The sequence below is a fragment of the Paroedura picta genome, chromosome 2 (genome assembly GCF_049243985.1).
Source record: "Paroedura picta isolate Pp20150507F chromosome 2, Ppicta_v3.0, whole genome shotgun sequence".
Taxonomy (NCBI): Eukaryota; Metazoa; Chordata; class Lepidosauria; order Squamata; family Gekkonidae; genus Paroedura; species Paroedura picta.
This window is the reverse complement of record NC_135370.1, coordinates 80,282,786-80,301,806: the sequence shown is the minus strand read 5'-3', so window position 1 is coordinate 80,301,806 and position 19,021 is coordinate 80,282,786. Positions and strand designations below refer to the sequence as shown.

At 41.0% G+C, this 19,021-nt stretch overlaps 1 protein-coding gene across 5 annotated transcripts in view; it reads right to left on the bottom strand.

Moving 5' to 3' along the window:
* Window positions 1–19,021, bottom strand: part of MYRF (myelin regulatory factor) — a 127,761-nt gene that overhangs the window by 97,260 nt on the left and 11,480 nt on the right. Inside the window, exon 1 of one of the 5 annotated variants that reach the window (XM_077321173.1) lies at window positions 18,873–19,018. The exons of 3 other annotated variants lie outside the window; for them this stretch is intronic. In XM_077321173.1, coding sequence (XP_077177288.1) covers window positions 18,873–18,891 — 19 coding nt within the window. In that variant the 5' untranslated portion in view covers window positions 18,892–19,018. Of the gene's footprint in view, window positions 1–18,872; window positions 19,019–19,021 lie in introns of those variants that run through there. One more of the 5 variants, XM_077321177.1, reaches the window with a different exon arrangement.

Below are 19,021 nucleotides of genomic sequence, written 5' to 3'. Positions count from 1 at the left end.
CACTCTATGTTTGATTCTTCTGTCAACAAGTTATTGTTACTGAAAGGTTGATCATAATATGACACCCTAATCTACTTCCTAATGGATGGCCGGATGGACAGACCTTCTCCCCCCAAATATTCACCAGATGTTTGGAAGCAGTGATGGTTTGGCTCAAGCAGAGTCATATGAATCTCAGCCCCTCCAAGACAGAGGTCTTGTGGCTTATAGGAAAGGACCAGGTAAGGAAGCATGATTGCCTTGTATTGACAGTGTACATTTGATGGCTGCTCAATCTGCTAGAAATTGGGTTTGATCTTTGATGCTCCCTTGTCAATAGATGGTGTATAAATCCCAAAATCAAAATAAATACATTTACTAAGTGGGTTCATGTAAATAAGTATGATGTGTGTGTATTATGCTATCATGTCACTTCTGATTTATGGTGACCCTATGAATTAATAACATCCAAAACATCCTATTGTTAACAGCCTTGCTCAAGTCCTGGCTTCTTCGACTGATTCAATCCACCTCATTTTGGGTCTCCTTTTTTCTTCCTGCCTTCAACATTTCCCAGCATTAGTGTCTTTTCTAGTGACTCTTCCCTCTTCATAATGTCACCAAAGTACAATTGTCTCAGTTTAGTCATTTTAGCCTCCAGGGAGAATTCAGAATTGATTTAATTCACAACCTGATTTGGACTAAGTGATGCCTTTTTGAGTCACAGAGAATGGCAGGGACAGAAATCCCAAGGAAAATAGAAGTTAAACTTGCTCAGTCTATCACATGGAGAGGGAGGAGTAGAGGAGGCAATCTGAACCAATATCTTTTGGTCACAGTAGCTGACCTGTTGCTTGACTTGACCACTTACACTGGCAGATCTTTACTAGCACAGAGATTCATTTTCTTTGCAGGCCTCTCTTCATGAGCTCTGCTGAAAACTGAGAGCCAGTTTGGTGGAGTGCAGACTTCTAATCTGGCATGCCGGGTTCGATTTCGCACTCCCCCACATGCAGTCAGCTGGGTGACCTTGGGCTCCCCACAGCACTGATAAAACTGGCTGAGCAGTAATATCAGGGCCCTCTCAGCCTCACCCACCTCACAGGGTGTCTGTTGTGGGGAGAGGAAAGTGAAGGCAAAGTGTACCTGAGGGATCGCCTCCCTGCCTACGCCCCCAAAAGAGCCCTGCGCTCCACTGCTACCAACCAGCTAAAGGTCCCTGGCCCTAAAGAAGTTCGCTTGGTCTTGACCAGGGCCAGAGCATTCTCTGTTCTGGCTCCCACCTGGTGGAACGAGCTCCTAGAGGAGATCAGGACCCTGACGGAGTTTACAGTTCTGCAGGGCCTGCAAGGAGGAGCTCTTCCGCCAGGCATTTGGTTGAGACCAGATATAACCAACAGCAACCAAAGGGCCCCTGCTCCCCGGCCCCCCTCAGAACACGACCTATACACTCTGGACCTGCTTGTATGTTGCAACGTTGTATTGTTTATTGGTTATACAATTATAATGTTATATGTTTACAATTATCAGTTATTATTGCACGGTTATTCAAATGTTTTATAGACTGTTCCATGTATTGTTCTTATGTTATTATGTAAACCGCCCTGAGCCCCCGGGGAGGGCGCTATATAAATCTAATAAATAAATAAATAAATAAATAAATAAATAAATAAATAAATAAATAAAGGTAAGCTGCTTTGAGACTCCTTTGGGTAGAGAAAAGCGGCATATAAGAACCAACTCTTCTTCTACTGATTGGAGATTCGTGACCTTCCTGGGGATAAAAGCTTCCAGGTCAAAGAGAAGCCTTTTATTTGTCTCAGCAACATCTAGTCCTGCCCTCTTGTAGTGATCTAACTAGAAAAAATCAGAGTCCAGTAGCACCTTTAAGACCAACAAAGATTTATTCAAGGTGTGAGCTTTCGAGTGCAAGCACTCTTCCTCAGACTATGAACTACCATCATGACAGTGGGAATATATTTTTGCCACAGGCAGGACACAAGTATCCTGCCCTTGTATGCTCCGGCATTAGCTAGGTCAGACTATGGAATATATGGAAATCAATTTGTGACAACAAGATTATGTTTCTTGCCAAAACTAGGCTACAAAAAGGGATTTTGCATTCAGGGTATATGTAAAGTGCTATCTGTGGTAAATTTCCCGAAAATTTAATCACTTCCTATTTAGTAGTCTTATATATGGAAGATATTTTTACACTCATAAGAGACCACAATGTTTCAGAAGTTGCCACAAAAAAGTAATATGAAAGAATGATATAACATCTGAAGACAAAGTTTATCAATTGTTAACTGTCACACTGTGTAAATCCATATTTAATGAGCTACCAGTTATCACCCTTGATTCCTGATAGGCTATCTGATCAAGAGGTTGAACCTGTGTGGATGAAATTGTGTTTTCCCGTTAACAAGTATATATTTTTGCTCTGCCAAGGAGACATGAATATATCAGCTGATCCTTTATCTTTTTTAAGCTTCTTATAGCTGTATAGGTTTTTAAAGATTATTTCCTTATCTTCCTTGCTGCTCATAGCTACTCCCAACTGAGCATCTGCTACAGAGCTGATAAACTTTATTTCTGAGTCCCACTTTCAAGTTATTCAATGTTAAAACAGGCTCAACTTAACACTAATCACTTACCTAGCTCTTCTTCTTACTTTTTCTCTTAAAGGGATGATCTGGGCATTATCCTGTATTTGATATAGAAGAATCTGTAAAATCCTCTCTTTAATTTCACTCCATGAAGGCAGGTGGCATGGAAAACGAGACCTTTGCTCAGAATTAAGCGCCATTTTAGTCAATGGTGCTTACTCTTCAGTTATTGTTCTCAGCTTAGAAACCTTAAACGTAAAGGTAAAGGTATCCCCTGTGCAAGCACTGAGTCATGTCTGACCCTTGGGGTGACGCCCTCCAGCGTTTTCATGGCAGACTCAATATGGGGTAGTTTGCCAGTGCCTTCCCCAGTCATGACCGTTTACCCCCCAGCAGCTGGGATTGAACTCCCAGCCTCATGGGCAGAGCTTTCAGACTGCATGTCTTCTGCCTTACCACCCTGCACCACAAGAGGCTCTCTTTAGAAACCTTATAGACCTCAAAATAAGCCAATTTCTTTACATCCCTTCCAATATTGAGAGGGAGGAGTTTTACCAATGCATCAGAAGTTTCAACTGAGTGTAATTTCACCTTTGAATCAATTAATATGTGCATTCTTTTGTGGCCACCAAGACAGCATGGACAATGGGAGAGCTCCAGACAGCACGCCATGAGGTATCACTTGATCCCTGTTCTAACCCTGCTGTCCCACATATTGCAAAGCCCAACAAATAAGCAGTAAGTGTTATCAAGAAATACTGAACATATACTGGTGAATACTTCTACATGGTTTTGTAGAGATATAGTCAGAAGTTAATTGCCATACTGACATATTTGACAGAAATTGCTGTAGCTTGGAAATAATTACATTTCATTCTATCAAGTACAACAATTTTACAGTTCTATTACTATGGTCTTAGACCAGTGACAGACATTTACAGAATAACTCAACAGTAAAAGAACTGCCTACTTGAATCAATTAAGTGCCAGTTATGAGATAAAACAGTTAAAATAAGTATAAACACCAGCTATTTACATCTTAATTTGTTTAAAAATTTAAATCATTTACATTTAACTTTAAATCATCAACCTAATTCCGTACTCAGGGGTCTCCATTTCCTATAAGCAAAGGAACAAAATTTTGCCACAGCATATGATATAGTTGCCTCCTTACCTTCTAATAAGAATTTGGTCAAGAACAACTCAGTACAGAGCAAGTGTGGTGTAGTAGTTAAGAGCGGCAGCTAGTAATCTGGCGAGCTGGGTTTGATTCCCCACTCCCCCACATGCAATCGGCTGGGTGACCTTGGGCTTGCCACAGCACTGATAAAGCTGTTCTGACCGAGCAGTAATATGAGGGCTCTCTCAGCCTCACTTCCAAACAGACCTGATTAATACTTTGAGTAGACTTCCATGTGATGCTGATTTCATCCCCAGATCTATGAAGTGGTTTTTATAAGACAGGGAAGGCAAGAAGAAAACAGATCTGGTCCCATGATCATTCACAATAATTGATTCCACTGGGATCCTAAATTAATGAGGATGATGACACGTTATAATTCATATCAATAGACTGAGTAGGAAAACTTCACAAGAGAGCCTCAAATTGGGATTCCCAGCCTTCTGATTCTAAATGTCTTTTATACATAGAAAAGTGACATGTCTTGCCCATCAGGGCTTTTTTCACCATTTTTTAACCTTTTATCAGTTTCCTGTGTGAAAGTTTTGAGCGGTGAGCAAAGTCCTAGTGGAAGAGTAACTGCAGCAGGACAAGGCTGCCTCAGAAGCCCATGCCTGAGCCAACTCTTTTATGCGAATAATGACAGCTAGACACACGTCAGGATAAAAAGAGTGCTCTTTAATTAGGTATTAACCCTTGCACACCCAGGGAAATGTCTTATATGCCTCCTATCACCAGTGGATACAGTCCCTCCTTTACCAATGCATGCACAGCAGTGCAATCCAGCAGTATAACTAACTGTTAGTGGGGATCAAAGATATGCACCCATATAAAGGAAGGGAAGCTGCTTATAAGCTGCTTTGAGACTCCTTCGGGTAGTGAAAAAAAACAGCTCTTCTTCTTCTTCTCATCTCTGTACTGGTTTATCCATGCCTTAGGAAGCTTATAGAAAGCAGAGAAGAAGGATCAAATGGGACTACAGAAAAGGTTCACAAGATTTCCATTCTGCTATCAGTTCATGCCGCAGACTGAATCATACCTACAGGTAAAACTGCCAGAATTTTGAAGCTATGGGTAAGTAATATTTGTGGAGGAAGGGCAGAAAATGGGGGGGGGGGGAGGGCGCAGGATTTGAAATATATTTAGTATCTACTTTTCAACCATTCCTAACCTGATTTATAATATCAAATGCATCATATATAACTTCATAAAATTGTAGTTTGACATATTTGGGGAAAAGTATAAATGTCTTAGCTTTTTACAAGTAAAATGGCAAGCTACCCAATATAAAAGTGAGATAACTCCATACTGCTGCACACTATAGCACACATATCTTATTTCTGCCTTTCTCTTAGAAAATAAAAACTAGTATTGAAAACAGAAAACAAATTTTGCAGTTAACAAAAGAAATTGTATGATTTCAACAGTGTTTCATATGATCACAACAGAAAACAGACTTGCACTTTCCTGCAAGTGATGTTTGTTTGTTTGTTTGTTTATCTATTATCAATATCATCTTACTTAATGTTCAGGACTTGTCACTGAGGAAAGAATTTCACTGAAAATGGAAATTACCTGGATGCCGTTTTGACAAGAAGTCCTACTGAATAAACAGATAAGGAAAACTATAAAAAGGATACTTTCTTTATTTTATTGTATTGCCTTCTCTCTGTTAGGTTTAGTTATTAGACCTTCCTTCTTATATTCTTGTATGATACTGCAGAAGCCCAACAGAACAGGAAAAACCTACAAGAGGTCACAGCTAGGCAGGAAGGAGGGAACATGTGCTTGCACAGAAAATGTTGATGAACAGAAGTTACAGGTATGAGGAACTCTGTGTACATCTTTAGTCTTCAGTGTAACCCCACATTGGGATTTTTAGCAAGCTACTTACCAAGGAGTCTTTGTCCTATGTCTTTTGCCCTTCATGGGACCTGTAACAAATAAATAAGCTCCTGGCTATTCAGAAAGTAAATCAATGTACTATAACAGGGCCCTCCTGGCATCCATGGAGTGCAGAACTTTCTCTGCCTTGGAAGTAAGGAACATGAAACAAAACAGACAGGATCACTTCCTGAAGTGGACCTTAGAAACCATTTTGGGTAAAAACTGAAAACTAGGGTGCAACACAACATTCTCATTGAAAATCTTCAGGAAACGTGAGTCCAGGTGAGAACAGTGCTGTGGATCAGAATATGAGTAACTATGTGCTTGAGAGGCTCCTATGAAGCAGGCAAGACCAGTCTTTGGGGAAAAGTCTGGAAGATCCCCATGATGTAAAAGAATCAACTGGTGAATATCGGTAAGGTGATGAGAAATGTAAACAAAAATTATAAGTATATTTAATGGTAGATTAGAACAACCTCCAAAACAATAGCAGTGGAATTGTATAGACAAAGGATAGTGTCTGGGTGGCAGGTTAACATGGAAAGAGAGGTTGCTGAGAGGCATTTAGCTGCACTGGATGAGTTCAAATCCCCTGGTCCGGATGAAATGCACCCGAGAGTACTCAAAGAACTTTCCAGAGAACTTGCACAGCCCTTGTCCATCATCTTTGGAACCTCTTTAAGGACTGGAGATGTCCCAGAGGACTGGAAGAGAGCAAACATTATTCCGATCTTCAAAAAAGGGAGGAAGGATGACCCGGGAAACTACAGACCAGTGAGTCTGACCTCTGTTGTGGGGAAGATAATGGAGCAGATATTAAAGGGAGCGATCTGCAAACATCTGGAGGACAATTTGGTGATCCAAGAAAGTCAGCATGGATTAGTCTCCAACAAGTCCTGCCAGACCAACCTGGTTTCCTTTTTTGACCAAGTAACAGGTTTGCTGGATCGGGGAAATTCGGTTGATGTCATTTACTTGGATTTTAGTAAAGCTTTTGACAAGGTTCCCCATGATGTTCTGATGGATAAGTTGAAGGACTGCAATCTGGATTTTCAGATAGTTAAGTGGATAGGGAATTGGTTAGAGAACCGCACTCAAAGAGTTGTTGTCAATGGTGTTTCATCAGACTGGAGAGAGGTGAGTAGCGGGGTACCTCAGGGCTCAGTGCTCGGCCCGGCACTTTTTAACATATTTATTAATGATCTAGATGAGGGGGTGGAGGGACTACTCATCAAGTTTGCAGATGACACCAAATTGGGAGGACTGGCAAATACTCTGGAAGATAGAGACAGAGTTCAACAAGATCTGAACACAATGGAAAAATGGGCAAATGAGAACAAGATGCAATTTAATAAAGATAAGTGTAAAGTTCTGCATCTGGGTCAGAAAAATGCAAAGCATGCCTACTGTATGGGGGATACGCTTCTAGGTAACACTGTGTGTGAACGAGACCTTGGGGTACTTGTGGATTGTAAACTATACATGAGCAGGCAGTGTGATGCAGCGGTAAAAAAGGCAAATGCCATTTTGGGCTGTATTAACAGGGGCATCACATCAAAATCACAAGATGTCATAGTCCCATTGTATACGGCACTGGTCAGACCACACCTCGAGTACTGTGTGCAGTTCTGGAGGCCTCACTTCAAGAAGGACGTAGATAAAATTGAAAGGGTACAGAGGAGAGTGACGAGGATGATTTGGGGCCAAGGGACCAAGCCCTATGAAGATAGGTTGAGGGACTTGGGAATGTTCAGCCTGGAGAAAAGGAGGTTGAGAGGGGACATGATAGCCCTCTTTAAGTATTTGAAAGGTTGTCACTTGGAAGAGGGCAGGATGCTGTTTCCGTTGGCTGCAGAGGAAAGGACACGTAGTAATGGGTTTAAACTTCAAGTACAACGATATAGGCTAGATATCAGGAAAAAAATTTCACAGTCAGAGTAGTTCAGCAGTGGAATAGGCTGCCTAAGGAGGTGGTGAGCTCCCCCTCACTGGCAGTCTTCAAGCAAAGGTTGGATACACACTTTTCTTGGATGCTTTAGGATGCTTAGGGCTGATCCTGTGTTGAGCAGGGGGTTGGACTAGATGGCCTGTATGGCCCCTTCAACTCTATGATTCTATGATTCTATGAATTCTGTACCTTTTATCAAGATCTACTACAATGGCCCTAATTAGTGAGCAATCTTTTCATCAGACTAGATGTTAAGGAAAACCTGTGTTGTTTTGTTTTGTTGTTAAATGTGTAGTGAATGTTCATCAGGAAGAACATTCTTGTAAGCAGCAATTGTAATGTTGTTGGCTCATAAATGAATAACTGGTATGTGATCAGTATATATTAGTGGAAATTTATGTCATGAAATTATTCTGGGCTCTGTAGGACCTGCAGTCTATTGGTGGCACTATGGCAGCAATTTACTATTCATCCTTCTGGCCTACTCCTCAGCTTCAGTGGCTTTGATTTCATGGACTGGATGGGAGGAAAAATGTTAAATTTCGATAACTTTTATGTAAACATAATCCGCCCCAACACCTCATTAGATGTATATTTGAGCTATAACTCAAAACTTGTAGACTTCTGAAATGTACAGTCAGGTTATAAATACTATTAATAACAACAGCAAGAGAGTGCTGAAATGCAGCCTTATAAATCCAGGGGCAGTTGAGTAGGGTAAAGATGCACATTTCACACTTTTCCTAACTGAATAAACACTCAGTGCAGCTTTATGCATGGAAAGAAAGGAAGATTTCATGTTTTACATCAGCTGACATTTTTCCATTTTATTTATGTATTGATTCATTCATTCATTTATTACATTTATATAATGCCCTTCCCTAAGGTTCAGAGCACTTCACATGGAACATAGAAACAGTAACCAAATTTGAGTGGGTATACTATAAAAATCTACCCTGTCCTTGATGGCACAGACCAGTCTTATCTTGTCAAATCTCAGAAACTAAGCAGGGTTGGCCATGCTTAGTATTTGGATGGGAGACCATCAAAGAAGTACAGATTTGCTTCACAAAGGAAAGGAACTGCAGATCAGTTCTGAAGATCTCTTGCCTTTAAAGCCCAAAGAAGTCACCGTAAGTGGGTTCCAACTAGTGTACAGATATTTTACTACCACTAATCCGCTCCACAATATTTCTGGTAAAGGCTTGGAGCATGTCTCATGGCTTAAGTGCCACTCAGTGCTTAACACCCACTTAGAGCAGCTGTCCCGCCTCTGAGTGCCTCCTCCTCCAACCGGCTTGCCTGTCTGTCCAGCAGCCAGCCAATCATCTTCCGTTCCCCACCCCTGACCCTCTTCCTTCCACTTCCCTCCGAGGCTTGGAGGCTGCAGATCCCTGCCACATGACAGCTGTCCCTGCTGGTGAGTTCCCTAACAGCTGCCTGCAGCTTTTCCAGGTCCTGAGGGGAGGCTGTCCGCAGGGTTCTTCCATGCCACCCCGCAATCTAACACCTGTTGTATTCCTGAGTGCAATGGGCTTGGCCCCTAGTATTTCATAAAGTGTCATAAGAACAACCCCCTCATTACAAACAAGGGTCTTCTAGGTTAAGCAACCCAGTTTTCTAGTTCACTACAATTCCTGCATCAAGTTTGAAATGGTACAATCTAATTACAAAGGGCCATGGCAATAGCATAGTTTCCATTTCAGAATTAAATTTGTTCCAGTTCTTAACCATTACATCAATAATATAATTTGCTGTGCTATATTTACAGATTCTTTCCTGACAACCAGATCCATGCTTTAAAAGGAACCATTACATAGTGTTGATCAATTACTACCAGGGAAACATCATAAAAATCAAGCCACTTGGAAATTCAATAATTTCAAGCAGTATAATAATAAAAGGCAATGTTTGGCATGTCCTGAGCCACCTTTATGCCATCTATCTTGCAAGATTGTCTAGCTTATTCTGAGTTTATTTCTCTACCGAGATTCAGTGATCATTTTTAAATATCTTTCCAATGTCTTATTTTCAGTATTAGCATTGGCAAATTACTGAAAAGGCATTTATTTTGGGGGAGAATAAACATTTTCACTGCATTAATTTCAGGTTTCCACCATTTAAACTATTTACTTTGTAGCCTGCCACAAAATCACATTCCATAATTATTAGTTGTACTAGCTCCATTTCACCACTGTCTTCCAGAGCTTCAATCAAATTGTGACTTCCTGATATTATATTTGTCATACTCTGATCTATGATGATAAGAACGTTTCTCTGCAAAACATAGCATTACTAGAGTATGAAACTTTACGATAGTAAACAGATCTTCTTATGCGATAGGACCTAATGCCATTTTTCCATGTATCTTTTGTTACTACAAAAAAACCCCACCCAAAACACATGTATTCTCTGTGTGCATATGTACACATGTGTGCACCTAAGTACATATAAGTAAGTCAAGAATATTTTTGGTCATTTTAAACAAATCTGGCCATGTCTCCTCAAACATACAATGCAAAACCAAAGCCAAAGAAGGAACACAACCCAACCTTAACAGGTAGGAAATCAAAAGTTAAGCTGTACAATAAAATAATGTAACAATGTTGATTATTTATTATAGTGCACAATTATAGTGCACATCAAACAGCTTGTGGACTTCAGTAAAAAAAATAAATTATTTTTAATAAAACAAATTATTTATTTTTATAAACCTCTGTCATATATAGCTCATAGTGGGTGACAACATGGTTAAAACAATCAGTTAAAAACATAATCAGTCATCCTTTAATTTACTGCCAGCTGCTAAGATTTCACTATTCTCAGGTGACCAACATAAGAGAGACCTGTTTCCAGTGATGAATGAAAGGGCAGTATTTAAAATGGGTTAATCAGAGTATCTGTTGGTGTTTTTAAATATGTCTTCTTCCTTGGATTCTTGCTTGGTGTTTTGTTTCCTCTCAACATCGACTGTTTTGTAATTTCTGAAAAAGGCTCACTCTATGAATGTATAAATATGACTTTGATTTTTTTTCTATGAACTGTGCAGATACATTCTGGATGCTTAAGAGAGTTCTGTATACGGGGTGGGTTGGGGTAGGACAGCCTGGCCTCACCCATCCCTCTACTTCTAATTTTTTTTTCAAATAAACCATGGATACCAACTTTCCATTTGAAATCTTTATATATTAACCTAATCTCTTTTATACATTGTTGACAAAATTGGAGTGTAAGGTTTAAACAAGGTAGCTTATTTCTAATAAGGTAGCTTGTTCTATCAGTTTTCCTCATCTGGAAATAAAAAGCAGAGGGGCCATATATCTTTGTAAACGTATTCTAATTGATTCAATATTTTTCTCAAGTTCATTGTTATATGTTTTCCTGTAATGAAAACAAATTGATTTGAAGGGATATACTTACATGTAACATTTTTCAATCTGGTAGCAAGAACAGAAGCAAATATATTATACTTTAACAAAGTAATAGTCCAGGGTTCTTCTGAAGGCCCAGTGGGCTGAAGAAACAATTTTACTTTATTGAAGAAACAATTTTACTTCAATGCTTTAATCACACTTACACATTGTGTACTTATCAGACATGCTGTAAAATGAGAACTGGGGACTCACTCATCAGCTTAATGATAATTTAGTGAATAGGCTTAAAGCTGTAGACTGAAAAATCTAAAGCTCACAGGATAAGGCCTCAATTGTTATGCCACCCAGAAGAAACCAGCAGAGATGCAAGAGGGTACAATGACATTTTCTATATTATCACATTCTTCCTTTGTCCAAGTAGTTACATTTGGGGAGTTCTTGAATGATAACACTGCTGTCCATGGTACTGGAATTGTCACTAATTCTAACACCACTGAACACTGAAATGAATTTTTTGCAACTATTTTGATTATCCTCTTAAAAGTCATCATTTAATCCCATGAATAGCCATGGTAAAGTGCTATGAGCTCTGTTAAGACTTGAAAGGAGCTGTGAGGTAAGACTGGAGGAGTAGCACTGAAATAGGCTTTCTAGCCAGCAAATATTGTAGCAATGGGGAGATATGAAGAATGGAAGGTGGAGCTGAAAATAGAGAGGGATGACAAGTGAGCAAAAGGCTAAACCTTTTAAAAATTGCAAGATGGATTTAGGTAAAATTTTGATGTAAATTTATAAGCATCTTCAACACTCCACAGGTATTTAGCTCTACTCTAAAGTAATGTATAGAAAGGCAACCATTCCAACTGATGGTAAAACTGGGGAAATGTTTTGGTATGAATGTACAGGGAGTGTGAGAAGAAAGTCTATCACATCTTGGCAAAGGCAGGAGGCCTAAAATCCTGTCCATGTCAGCAAGTCAGGCCTGCAGTCCCACCTGCCTTTTTTGTATTCACTTGTTCATTAGCTAAATACAAGACCAATCCAAGTTATAATGGGGCTGCTTATCTACTGTACAATGATTCTTTCTGTGCTTTGGATTCCATATGTCACATAACTGCAGAAAAGGCTGACCAGCACTGGGGTAGAGGCCATATCAAACCAATAATGAGGAAAGGACAAGGGAGAAATTTAACCTTCTGTTGTAAGCTGCCCCGAAACCTTTTGGGATGGGGCGGCCTAGAAATTTAATAAATAAATAAGAGACAAGTGGCAAAATCTTTAAGGCCATTCACGGCTTGGGCCCTACCTATCTGAGGGACCACTTGTGTTCTTATGCCTCCTGCAGGGCTTTTCGGTCTGTGGGTGCTAATCTGCTAGAGGTCACTGGCCCTAAGGAGGTTCACCTGGCCTCGACCCAGTCCAGGGCCTTTTCAGTCCTGGTCCCAACCTGGTGGAATGAGCTCCCGGAAGAGCTGAGGGCCCTGATGGAGCTTTCACAATTCCGCAGAGCCTGCAAGATGGAGCTCTTCCACCAGGTCTTTGGGTGAGGCTAGACCTTAAGATCAGCTAAGCCACTCCATGGGATCAGGTCCCTGCACTTATACCTGTGCATCCTGCCGGGCATGGCTCCAGGAGGGAAATGAGAGAATTGTTTTATACCAATCTTGCTGCTGCTATTACGGGTATGATAATTAGGGATTTTATGGTGTTTTATGGTAACCCACCATGAGTCTTTTTGAGAAGTGGTGGGATCGAAATCCAATCATAAATAAAAATAAATAAATAAAAGAAGTGCTGATTTTCTCTACTCCTTTTTCTCCCAGTTCTTAAGAAAACTTAGCCATAAGACATTAATATGTCCATCATTATGGCCACTGAATGACCATATGGTGAGAAGAAATTAATTCTGATGACCAGCATAGTATACATGCAATATACCTCACCATAGTCATTTTTAAACCTTCTGGTAAAATAAGGAGACAGGCTACATTTTCAATTTACATATTTGTAACCACAGCTTAATCTGAACCCTCCCCCCAATACACGCACATGGGATTCATGGATGTTTCCTCCTTCTATAATCCAACTGATAGGGCTGTCTATATATAGTCCCAGTCAGAAGCAAATAGAAATTTATCAGCTTTTGGAAGAGAAAACAGATCTAGTTTCAGTCTGGCTGCTTCCCCCTTCTCTACCCACCATAGCAATTCAGTGCAAATGTTAACTGTCTTCAAGGGCTATCTGGTCTTGCAATTAGTACAAAAAAAAACTATGTCAATTTCACCGATCATACTAAATTGGTTGAACTAAATGTAATATCACCTACAAAGAACAGCATTTTGAACTGTGATTTTCAAGTTTCAATTATGGAAATATTCAACATTTCTAAGTATTACAAGAACAATTTATTATGTACATTATCATACAAATGTTATGTCAACCAGATTTGATGAACCTTAGATCCTAAATGAAAAGGTCCAGATGTTGTTCCATCAATAAATGGTATAAGAATTACTCTATTTTTTTTTTTACAACAGTGGTTTATATATCAGATTTTATCCAACTGTGGAAGGAACCCAAATGAAAATTTAAGATAACCAGCATGGGACAATTTAAGCTTTCACGGTTTACCAAATTGCCCGGAGCAGAAGTCAGACATTCATCATAGGTCATATCAACAAAAAGGCTAACAGAGAAGTTTGCAAAATTACTCTAAATTAGAGGGATATTTTAAAATGACTACGATCCTTCCATAATTTACCATGATCCTGCTATGCCAATTATGACTATCTTCTCAAATACAATCCCCAGGGAGACAACAAGCACAGCTAGTCATCTGGTTTTGTTTTTCATAGGACTTTTTTTTCAGCAGTACAGTCTGCATTATGAGGCAACCCAGCCCATACAGATGTTTAACACTTGTCACATACAGCCACCTCAGAAGAATAAGGAAGCAAAATACACAGTCGTTTAGTGTTTGTTATTTTACGGCTGCAGACTTGCAGACTCCAAGTTCCACACTGAAGTTTCAAGCTCTTGCCATTTTAAGTCACGGCAATGTATCAGACAAAGTTCAAGCAGATAAGCAGCCAACGTGAGGAATCAAGTTACACTCTACTTAGGAGTGGGTATCCTTCCTTGCAGATGTGCACTTCCTCATTCTTCTGAGCTTGAAACAGGAGCAGCTCCAAGTAAGCCAAGGCCTTCCCCACTAAGGGAACACCACAATTTGCCATTTAGCAGAATCAATTAGCATATGACTACTAATAACCCAATAACTTATCTACAGCTAGGGTTTCCTGCAGGTCAGTGTTCAATGGTAGCTAACTGAGCCAGTAACTAATTCACAAGCATTTATGAAACACACAAATACAATCCGGGAATCTGCATCAGCATCACTGTAACTTCTGCTTCTACCATTCAGGCTGTACTACTTACAAAGAAAGGCTAACATTCACAGCTAACACACAACACAAGGAGACAGAAATCACTTGTTTAACAACTCCACATTTAACCATTTTGTGTGACTTAGCCTTAAACCTATTGTCTTTCATAACTTTTTCATTGCTGCCTTTGAACATTTTAATGCATTTATTTGAAATATATTTGTATCTTGCCTTCTTCTTGATCAACAGGGCTCAATGTCGTTTACCTTTAATTTACAAATAAATGCAACATCACAACAGAAATACAAAGACATACAAATGAAAGATGCCAATACAGAGCTTTCATTCTCAGGCTACCAAGGGCACAATAAAAAAAGCTCTGCTTTTCAGAAACTTGTGCAAGGTTTCATCCTCAAGAAGTCCTTTTCATAGCACAGATGCAGTCATTGCAGAAATGTGAGCCTGAGAAATGTTAGATTTCACTGATGAAAGTGGGGGAACTACTAACAGCTCTCAGTCTAATGGGCAGAGGTGGTTCTGCAAAAACCAAGCAGAGGTAGACACACAAAATCCCCCTCACCAGAGCATAACCAGCACCCTTTTGGGGTGTGCATGTCTAGAATGTGAAGGCCTGGACTGACTTCTACATGGGCAGATAGTGGCCAGCTATAAAGGGAATGGAAGCATTGTGATCCATGGCAGAACAGGCTAGAGCTGTGGCAAGCCGTTATGTATAGCAGAAGGAACCACTCCGACTGACAGAAAGGGAGATGACCAACACTAGCAAAAACAGGGGTCATTTCTAGACAAATGCCAAAGTGGCCCTGCCTGCCAATGAAGGGATGGGGAAGAGGAAAGGAAGGAAATGGAGGATTAAATATAGGCTGTGTTGCAGGAAATTAAAAGGCTCAACTTAATGAAAATGACTAGAGCCACCAGTATTTGAACAAGCAGGAATTTCAAGACATGATGCGTAAGGGACTCAGTGACTAAGATTTGCCTGAAACACCAAAGAGCATAGCAGAGACAATGAAAAGAGGATGGGGCCAACTTCCTCCATTCCACCTGCTGCTATTCCCTGGTGGCCTTCACCTTTTGCCACACTATTATCACCGCCAACGTTTTGTCCTCCTAGCAGAGGGACAAGAAAACAGGCTACCTGGACGTGTCTGGGAACTGGAAGGCAGATTTGACTGGGGAGAGAGAGGGGGAAGAAATGACACTTGTATGAAATAATCAGCAATAATCTATTAGTGCTGCATTAGGGTCTTGTTTGTGCCTCAGGTGAGCCACTCCTTTTCTCCCCTGTTCTCTGGCAGCACACATGCTGAGTTAATAATTCCTCAGGTTCATTTAGCTCACTGGGGTTCTTATCAGACAGAGCACAAAGTCCAAGGGCAAAGACTTGGCCAATCAACATCATCTTTGAAGAAAAGCAAGGAATTACCCAGAACACCCTGCGAAGCACACCGGCCCAGAGGTGTCTTCTCAGGATGCAAAATGCACAACTCAGCAGCCCGCATTTTCAGTGGCATTCACTATCAAGAAAATACAAAGAAAGAGTACCAAAGGATGTGACAGTTATGTGTTTGGCTACAGGACCAATACACACTGGCAACATAAATCAGGCTGACAACCTGTGACCGGCCCAAGGCCTTCCAGTAAGAATGTAGATCTGAAACCAGGTCTTTGCAGTTCTAGCCAAGAACTCCAACCACTATGTCAAACCAACTTTCCACATGTTCTGCCAACAAGTGTTGGGGAAAGCATTGGTTATGTGAAAGAATATAAAAGGTTTACACCCTACTTTATTACCATAAATCTACAAGGGACAATTGATATGCCACAGAAAAGAGAAAATTCTAATAACAAACTGTCTTTCAAGCAGGTTGCCTGCTATTGCCAATCTCGTGCAATTAATTTATTAATTTATTATTACATTTTTATACTCCTCTTACAAAAAGCTCAGAGCTGTTTACATATCTGCAAAAACATTTGTTCCACATGTTATATTTCTGAGTGTCACTCAGTGCTTCACCCACTCAGGGCGGCTGTCCTGCCCCTGAGTGCCTCCAACCGGCTTGCCTGTCTGTCCAGCAGCCAGCCAATCACCTCCCATCCCCCACCCCTGACCACCCCCTCCTCCTTCCACTTCCCTCTGAGGCTTGGAGGCTGCAGATCCCTGCTGTGTGAGAGCTGCCCCTTCTGGTGAGTTCCCTAACAGCGGCCTGCAGCCTTTCCAGGTCCTGGGGGAAGGGAGAGGCCATCTGCAGAGTTCTTCCACTCCAACCCCCTAATCTAGTGCCTGTTGTATTCCTGAATACAATGGGCTTGGTCTCTAGTATAGTTATAAATCTGAATTAAAACAATCACAATTTTACAGAAAAAGAATCAATAAACATTTTAAAAACATTATCTATATTTCTGTTCTTTTACTGGCTAGGGGCATCCATTTCTTTCCTGCAGTGGGGGGGTAGGAGAAAGTGCTAAAGTTAATGTTTCGAATATTAGCATTGCGAGGTCTATTTGAGTGCATAGGGGGCCCTGTGGAATCGTTTTAGAAACTAGGTGTGTGTAGGTTGAACTGCATTTTCTCAATGAATTCAAGTTCCAAAGAAGTATCTCTTACATCATTTCCACAAAAGATATTGGGTGTTGTTTTTTCTTACATTGGTGCACCTGTATGTGAAAATACACTTCGAAATGAAGTCATTATAATAAAAACCATGGTGGCGAAAACAAAACATTCATTTCAAGGGTTCTGGCCAGGGATTCTGGTTTTCTTGGGTGGGCATCATCTGGGCATGGAACTGTGGTCACTGTGGGGAGGCAGGTAGCTGTGGGTTTCCTGCATTGTGCAGGGGGCTATGGATGACTAAAATAATAAGGCAAATATCTGAATACAATAAATGAGAATAGAAGCAGTAAGAAGCAGGAAAAGAGCCAGCTTGGTGTAGTGGTTAGGAGTGTGGACTTCTAATCTGGCGAGCCGGGTTTGATTCCCCACTCCTCCACATGCAACCAGCTGGGTGACCTTGGGCTCACCTCAGCATTGATAAAGGTGTTCTGACCAAGCAGTAATATCAGGGCTCTCTCAACCTCACCTACCTCACAGGGTGACATACAAGGGATAATATTGGCAGGGAAGGCAGGGGCATCTCTGCAAACAAGCATCTCTCCAAACAAGGATTCTGGCTGTTACAGAGTGATCTTTCCTCATCATCTTGCTGGTGGTTTCAGAAGAAGAGTTTGTTTTTATGCCCTGCTTTTCTCTCCCTGAAGGAGTCTCAGAGCAGCTTACAACCACCTTCCCTTCCTCTCCCCAAAACAGACACCCTGTGAGGTAGGTGTGGCTGAGAGAGCTTTGGCAGGACTACTCTGGAAGAACAGCACTATCATGACTTTGATGATCCTAAGGTCACCAAGCTGGTTACAGGTGGAGGAGGCGTGGGGAATCATCTGGCTCACCAGATTAGAAGCCATTGCTCTTAACCACTATACCAAGTGTGTGTACATGCAGGATGAATGGCACTCACTGCTCTCTACACATGCACAGTGCTTTTCAAAAAGCAGCAAAAAAACAGCAATTCTAAAGGCCGCAGCTCATCTGAGGGTCCAGATCCAATTTACTATACTGCCCACAACCTGTTCTCAATGCTTCAGAAGAGTCCATAGGTTGAAGAAGGTTAGAGATGCTTGCCTTACAAAAATAAGCATCAGGTGAACTGCCTCCAGGATTTCTCCACTGTGAGTCACACTGAAGCAGCAAAAGGAAATCTTAGTTCTTCAGAGAAACAAAGTTAATGAACGCTGAAAATGAACAATATTCAAAGCCACAGCAGTTCCAGCTGTCACTCCAGTTGCTCAGGATGATCCCTCTAAAACTAAGTTCTCTTTCTCTCTCTTTCTCACATGCCCCCTTCCCCCCAGTAAGGCACTAAAATGTCCAGTTTCATTGGCAAAGTTTCTCCTAGAGAGGTGCATTGGATACCACTTTATGATCTTAAAGCTACTGGATTCTTGTCCTGACTCTAGGTCATGCGCATATGTAGATCTTAACGGAGCACTACATTTGCTACCCCATCTTAACTTTCACTCTGATTAGTACTCCTAGCAAGGCCTGCTTCCTTTTCCTCTCTCTTCATACAATAACATCCTAGTTGGCATGTTACAATCCAACAATCTGTATGGGGAAGCAGGGAGTCCTGAACAAGTCAATAAACTCGTGGTGTCAGCTTGGACAAATTTTTCTTGTTAGCCCTGTGGAAGCTGTGGTCTCCTTACTCCCCAGTGAGCTTAGTCAGACACTACACAAAAGGATGGACCTAATTTCTCCTTGTGCTCAGTAAGGGCTTCTTCAGCTAGGCTTGCTGAGGCATGTATTCTCTCTAGTTTTCCTCAAGTCAGGTAAGGGGCTTAGAAACAGAAGGAAAGTACCCAGGGAAAAATATAACCAGAGGACAGCACCAGAAGTCAATTGCAGGAAGATGAGCTTGCAAACACATGTACCTGACCGAATCCAACGCATTCTGGAAGTGTCGAGGTTCAAGGTGTTGCTCCAGCTGCCGCCTTGAGATCCTGCTGCAGCATCACATTAGGTGGCCTTTCTTCTCTTATTTGTCTCCCGCTGAGACCGACCTGCTGCTGGGTCTCAGTTT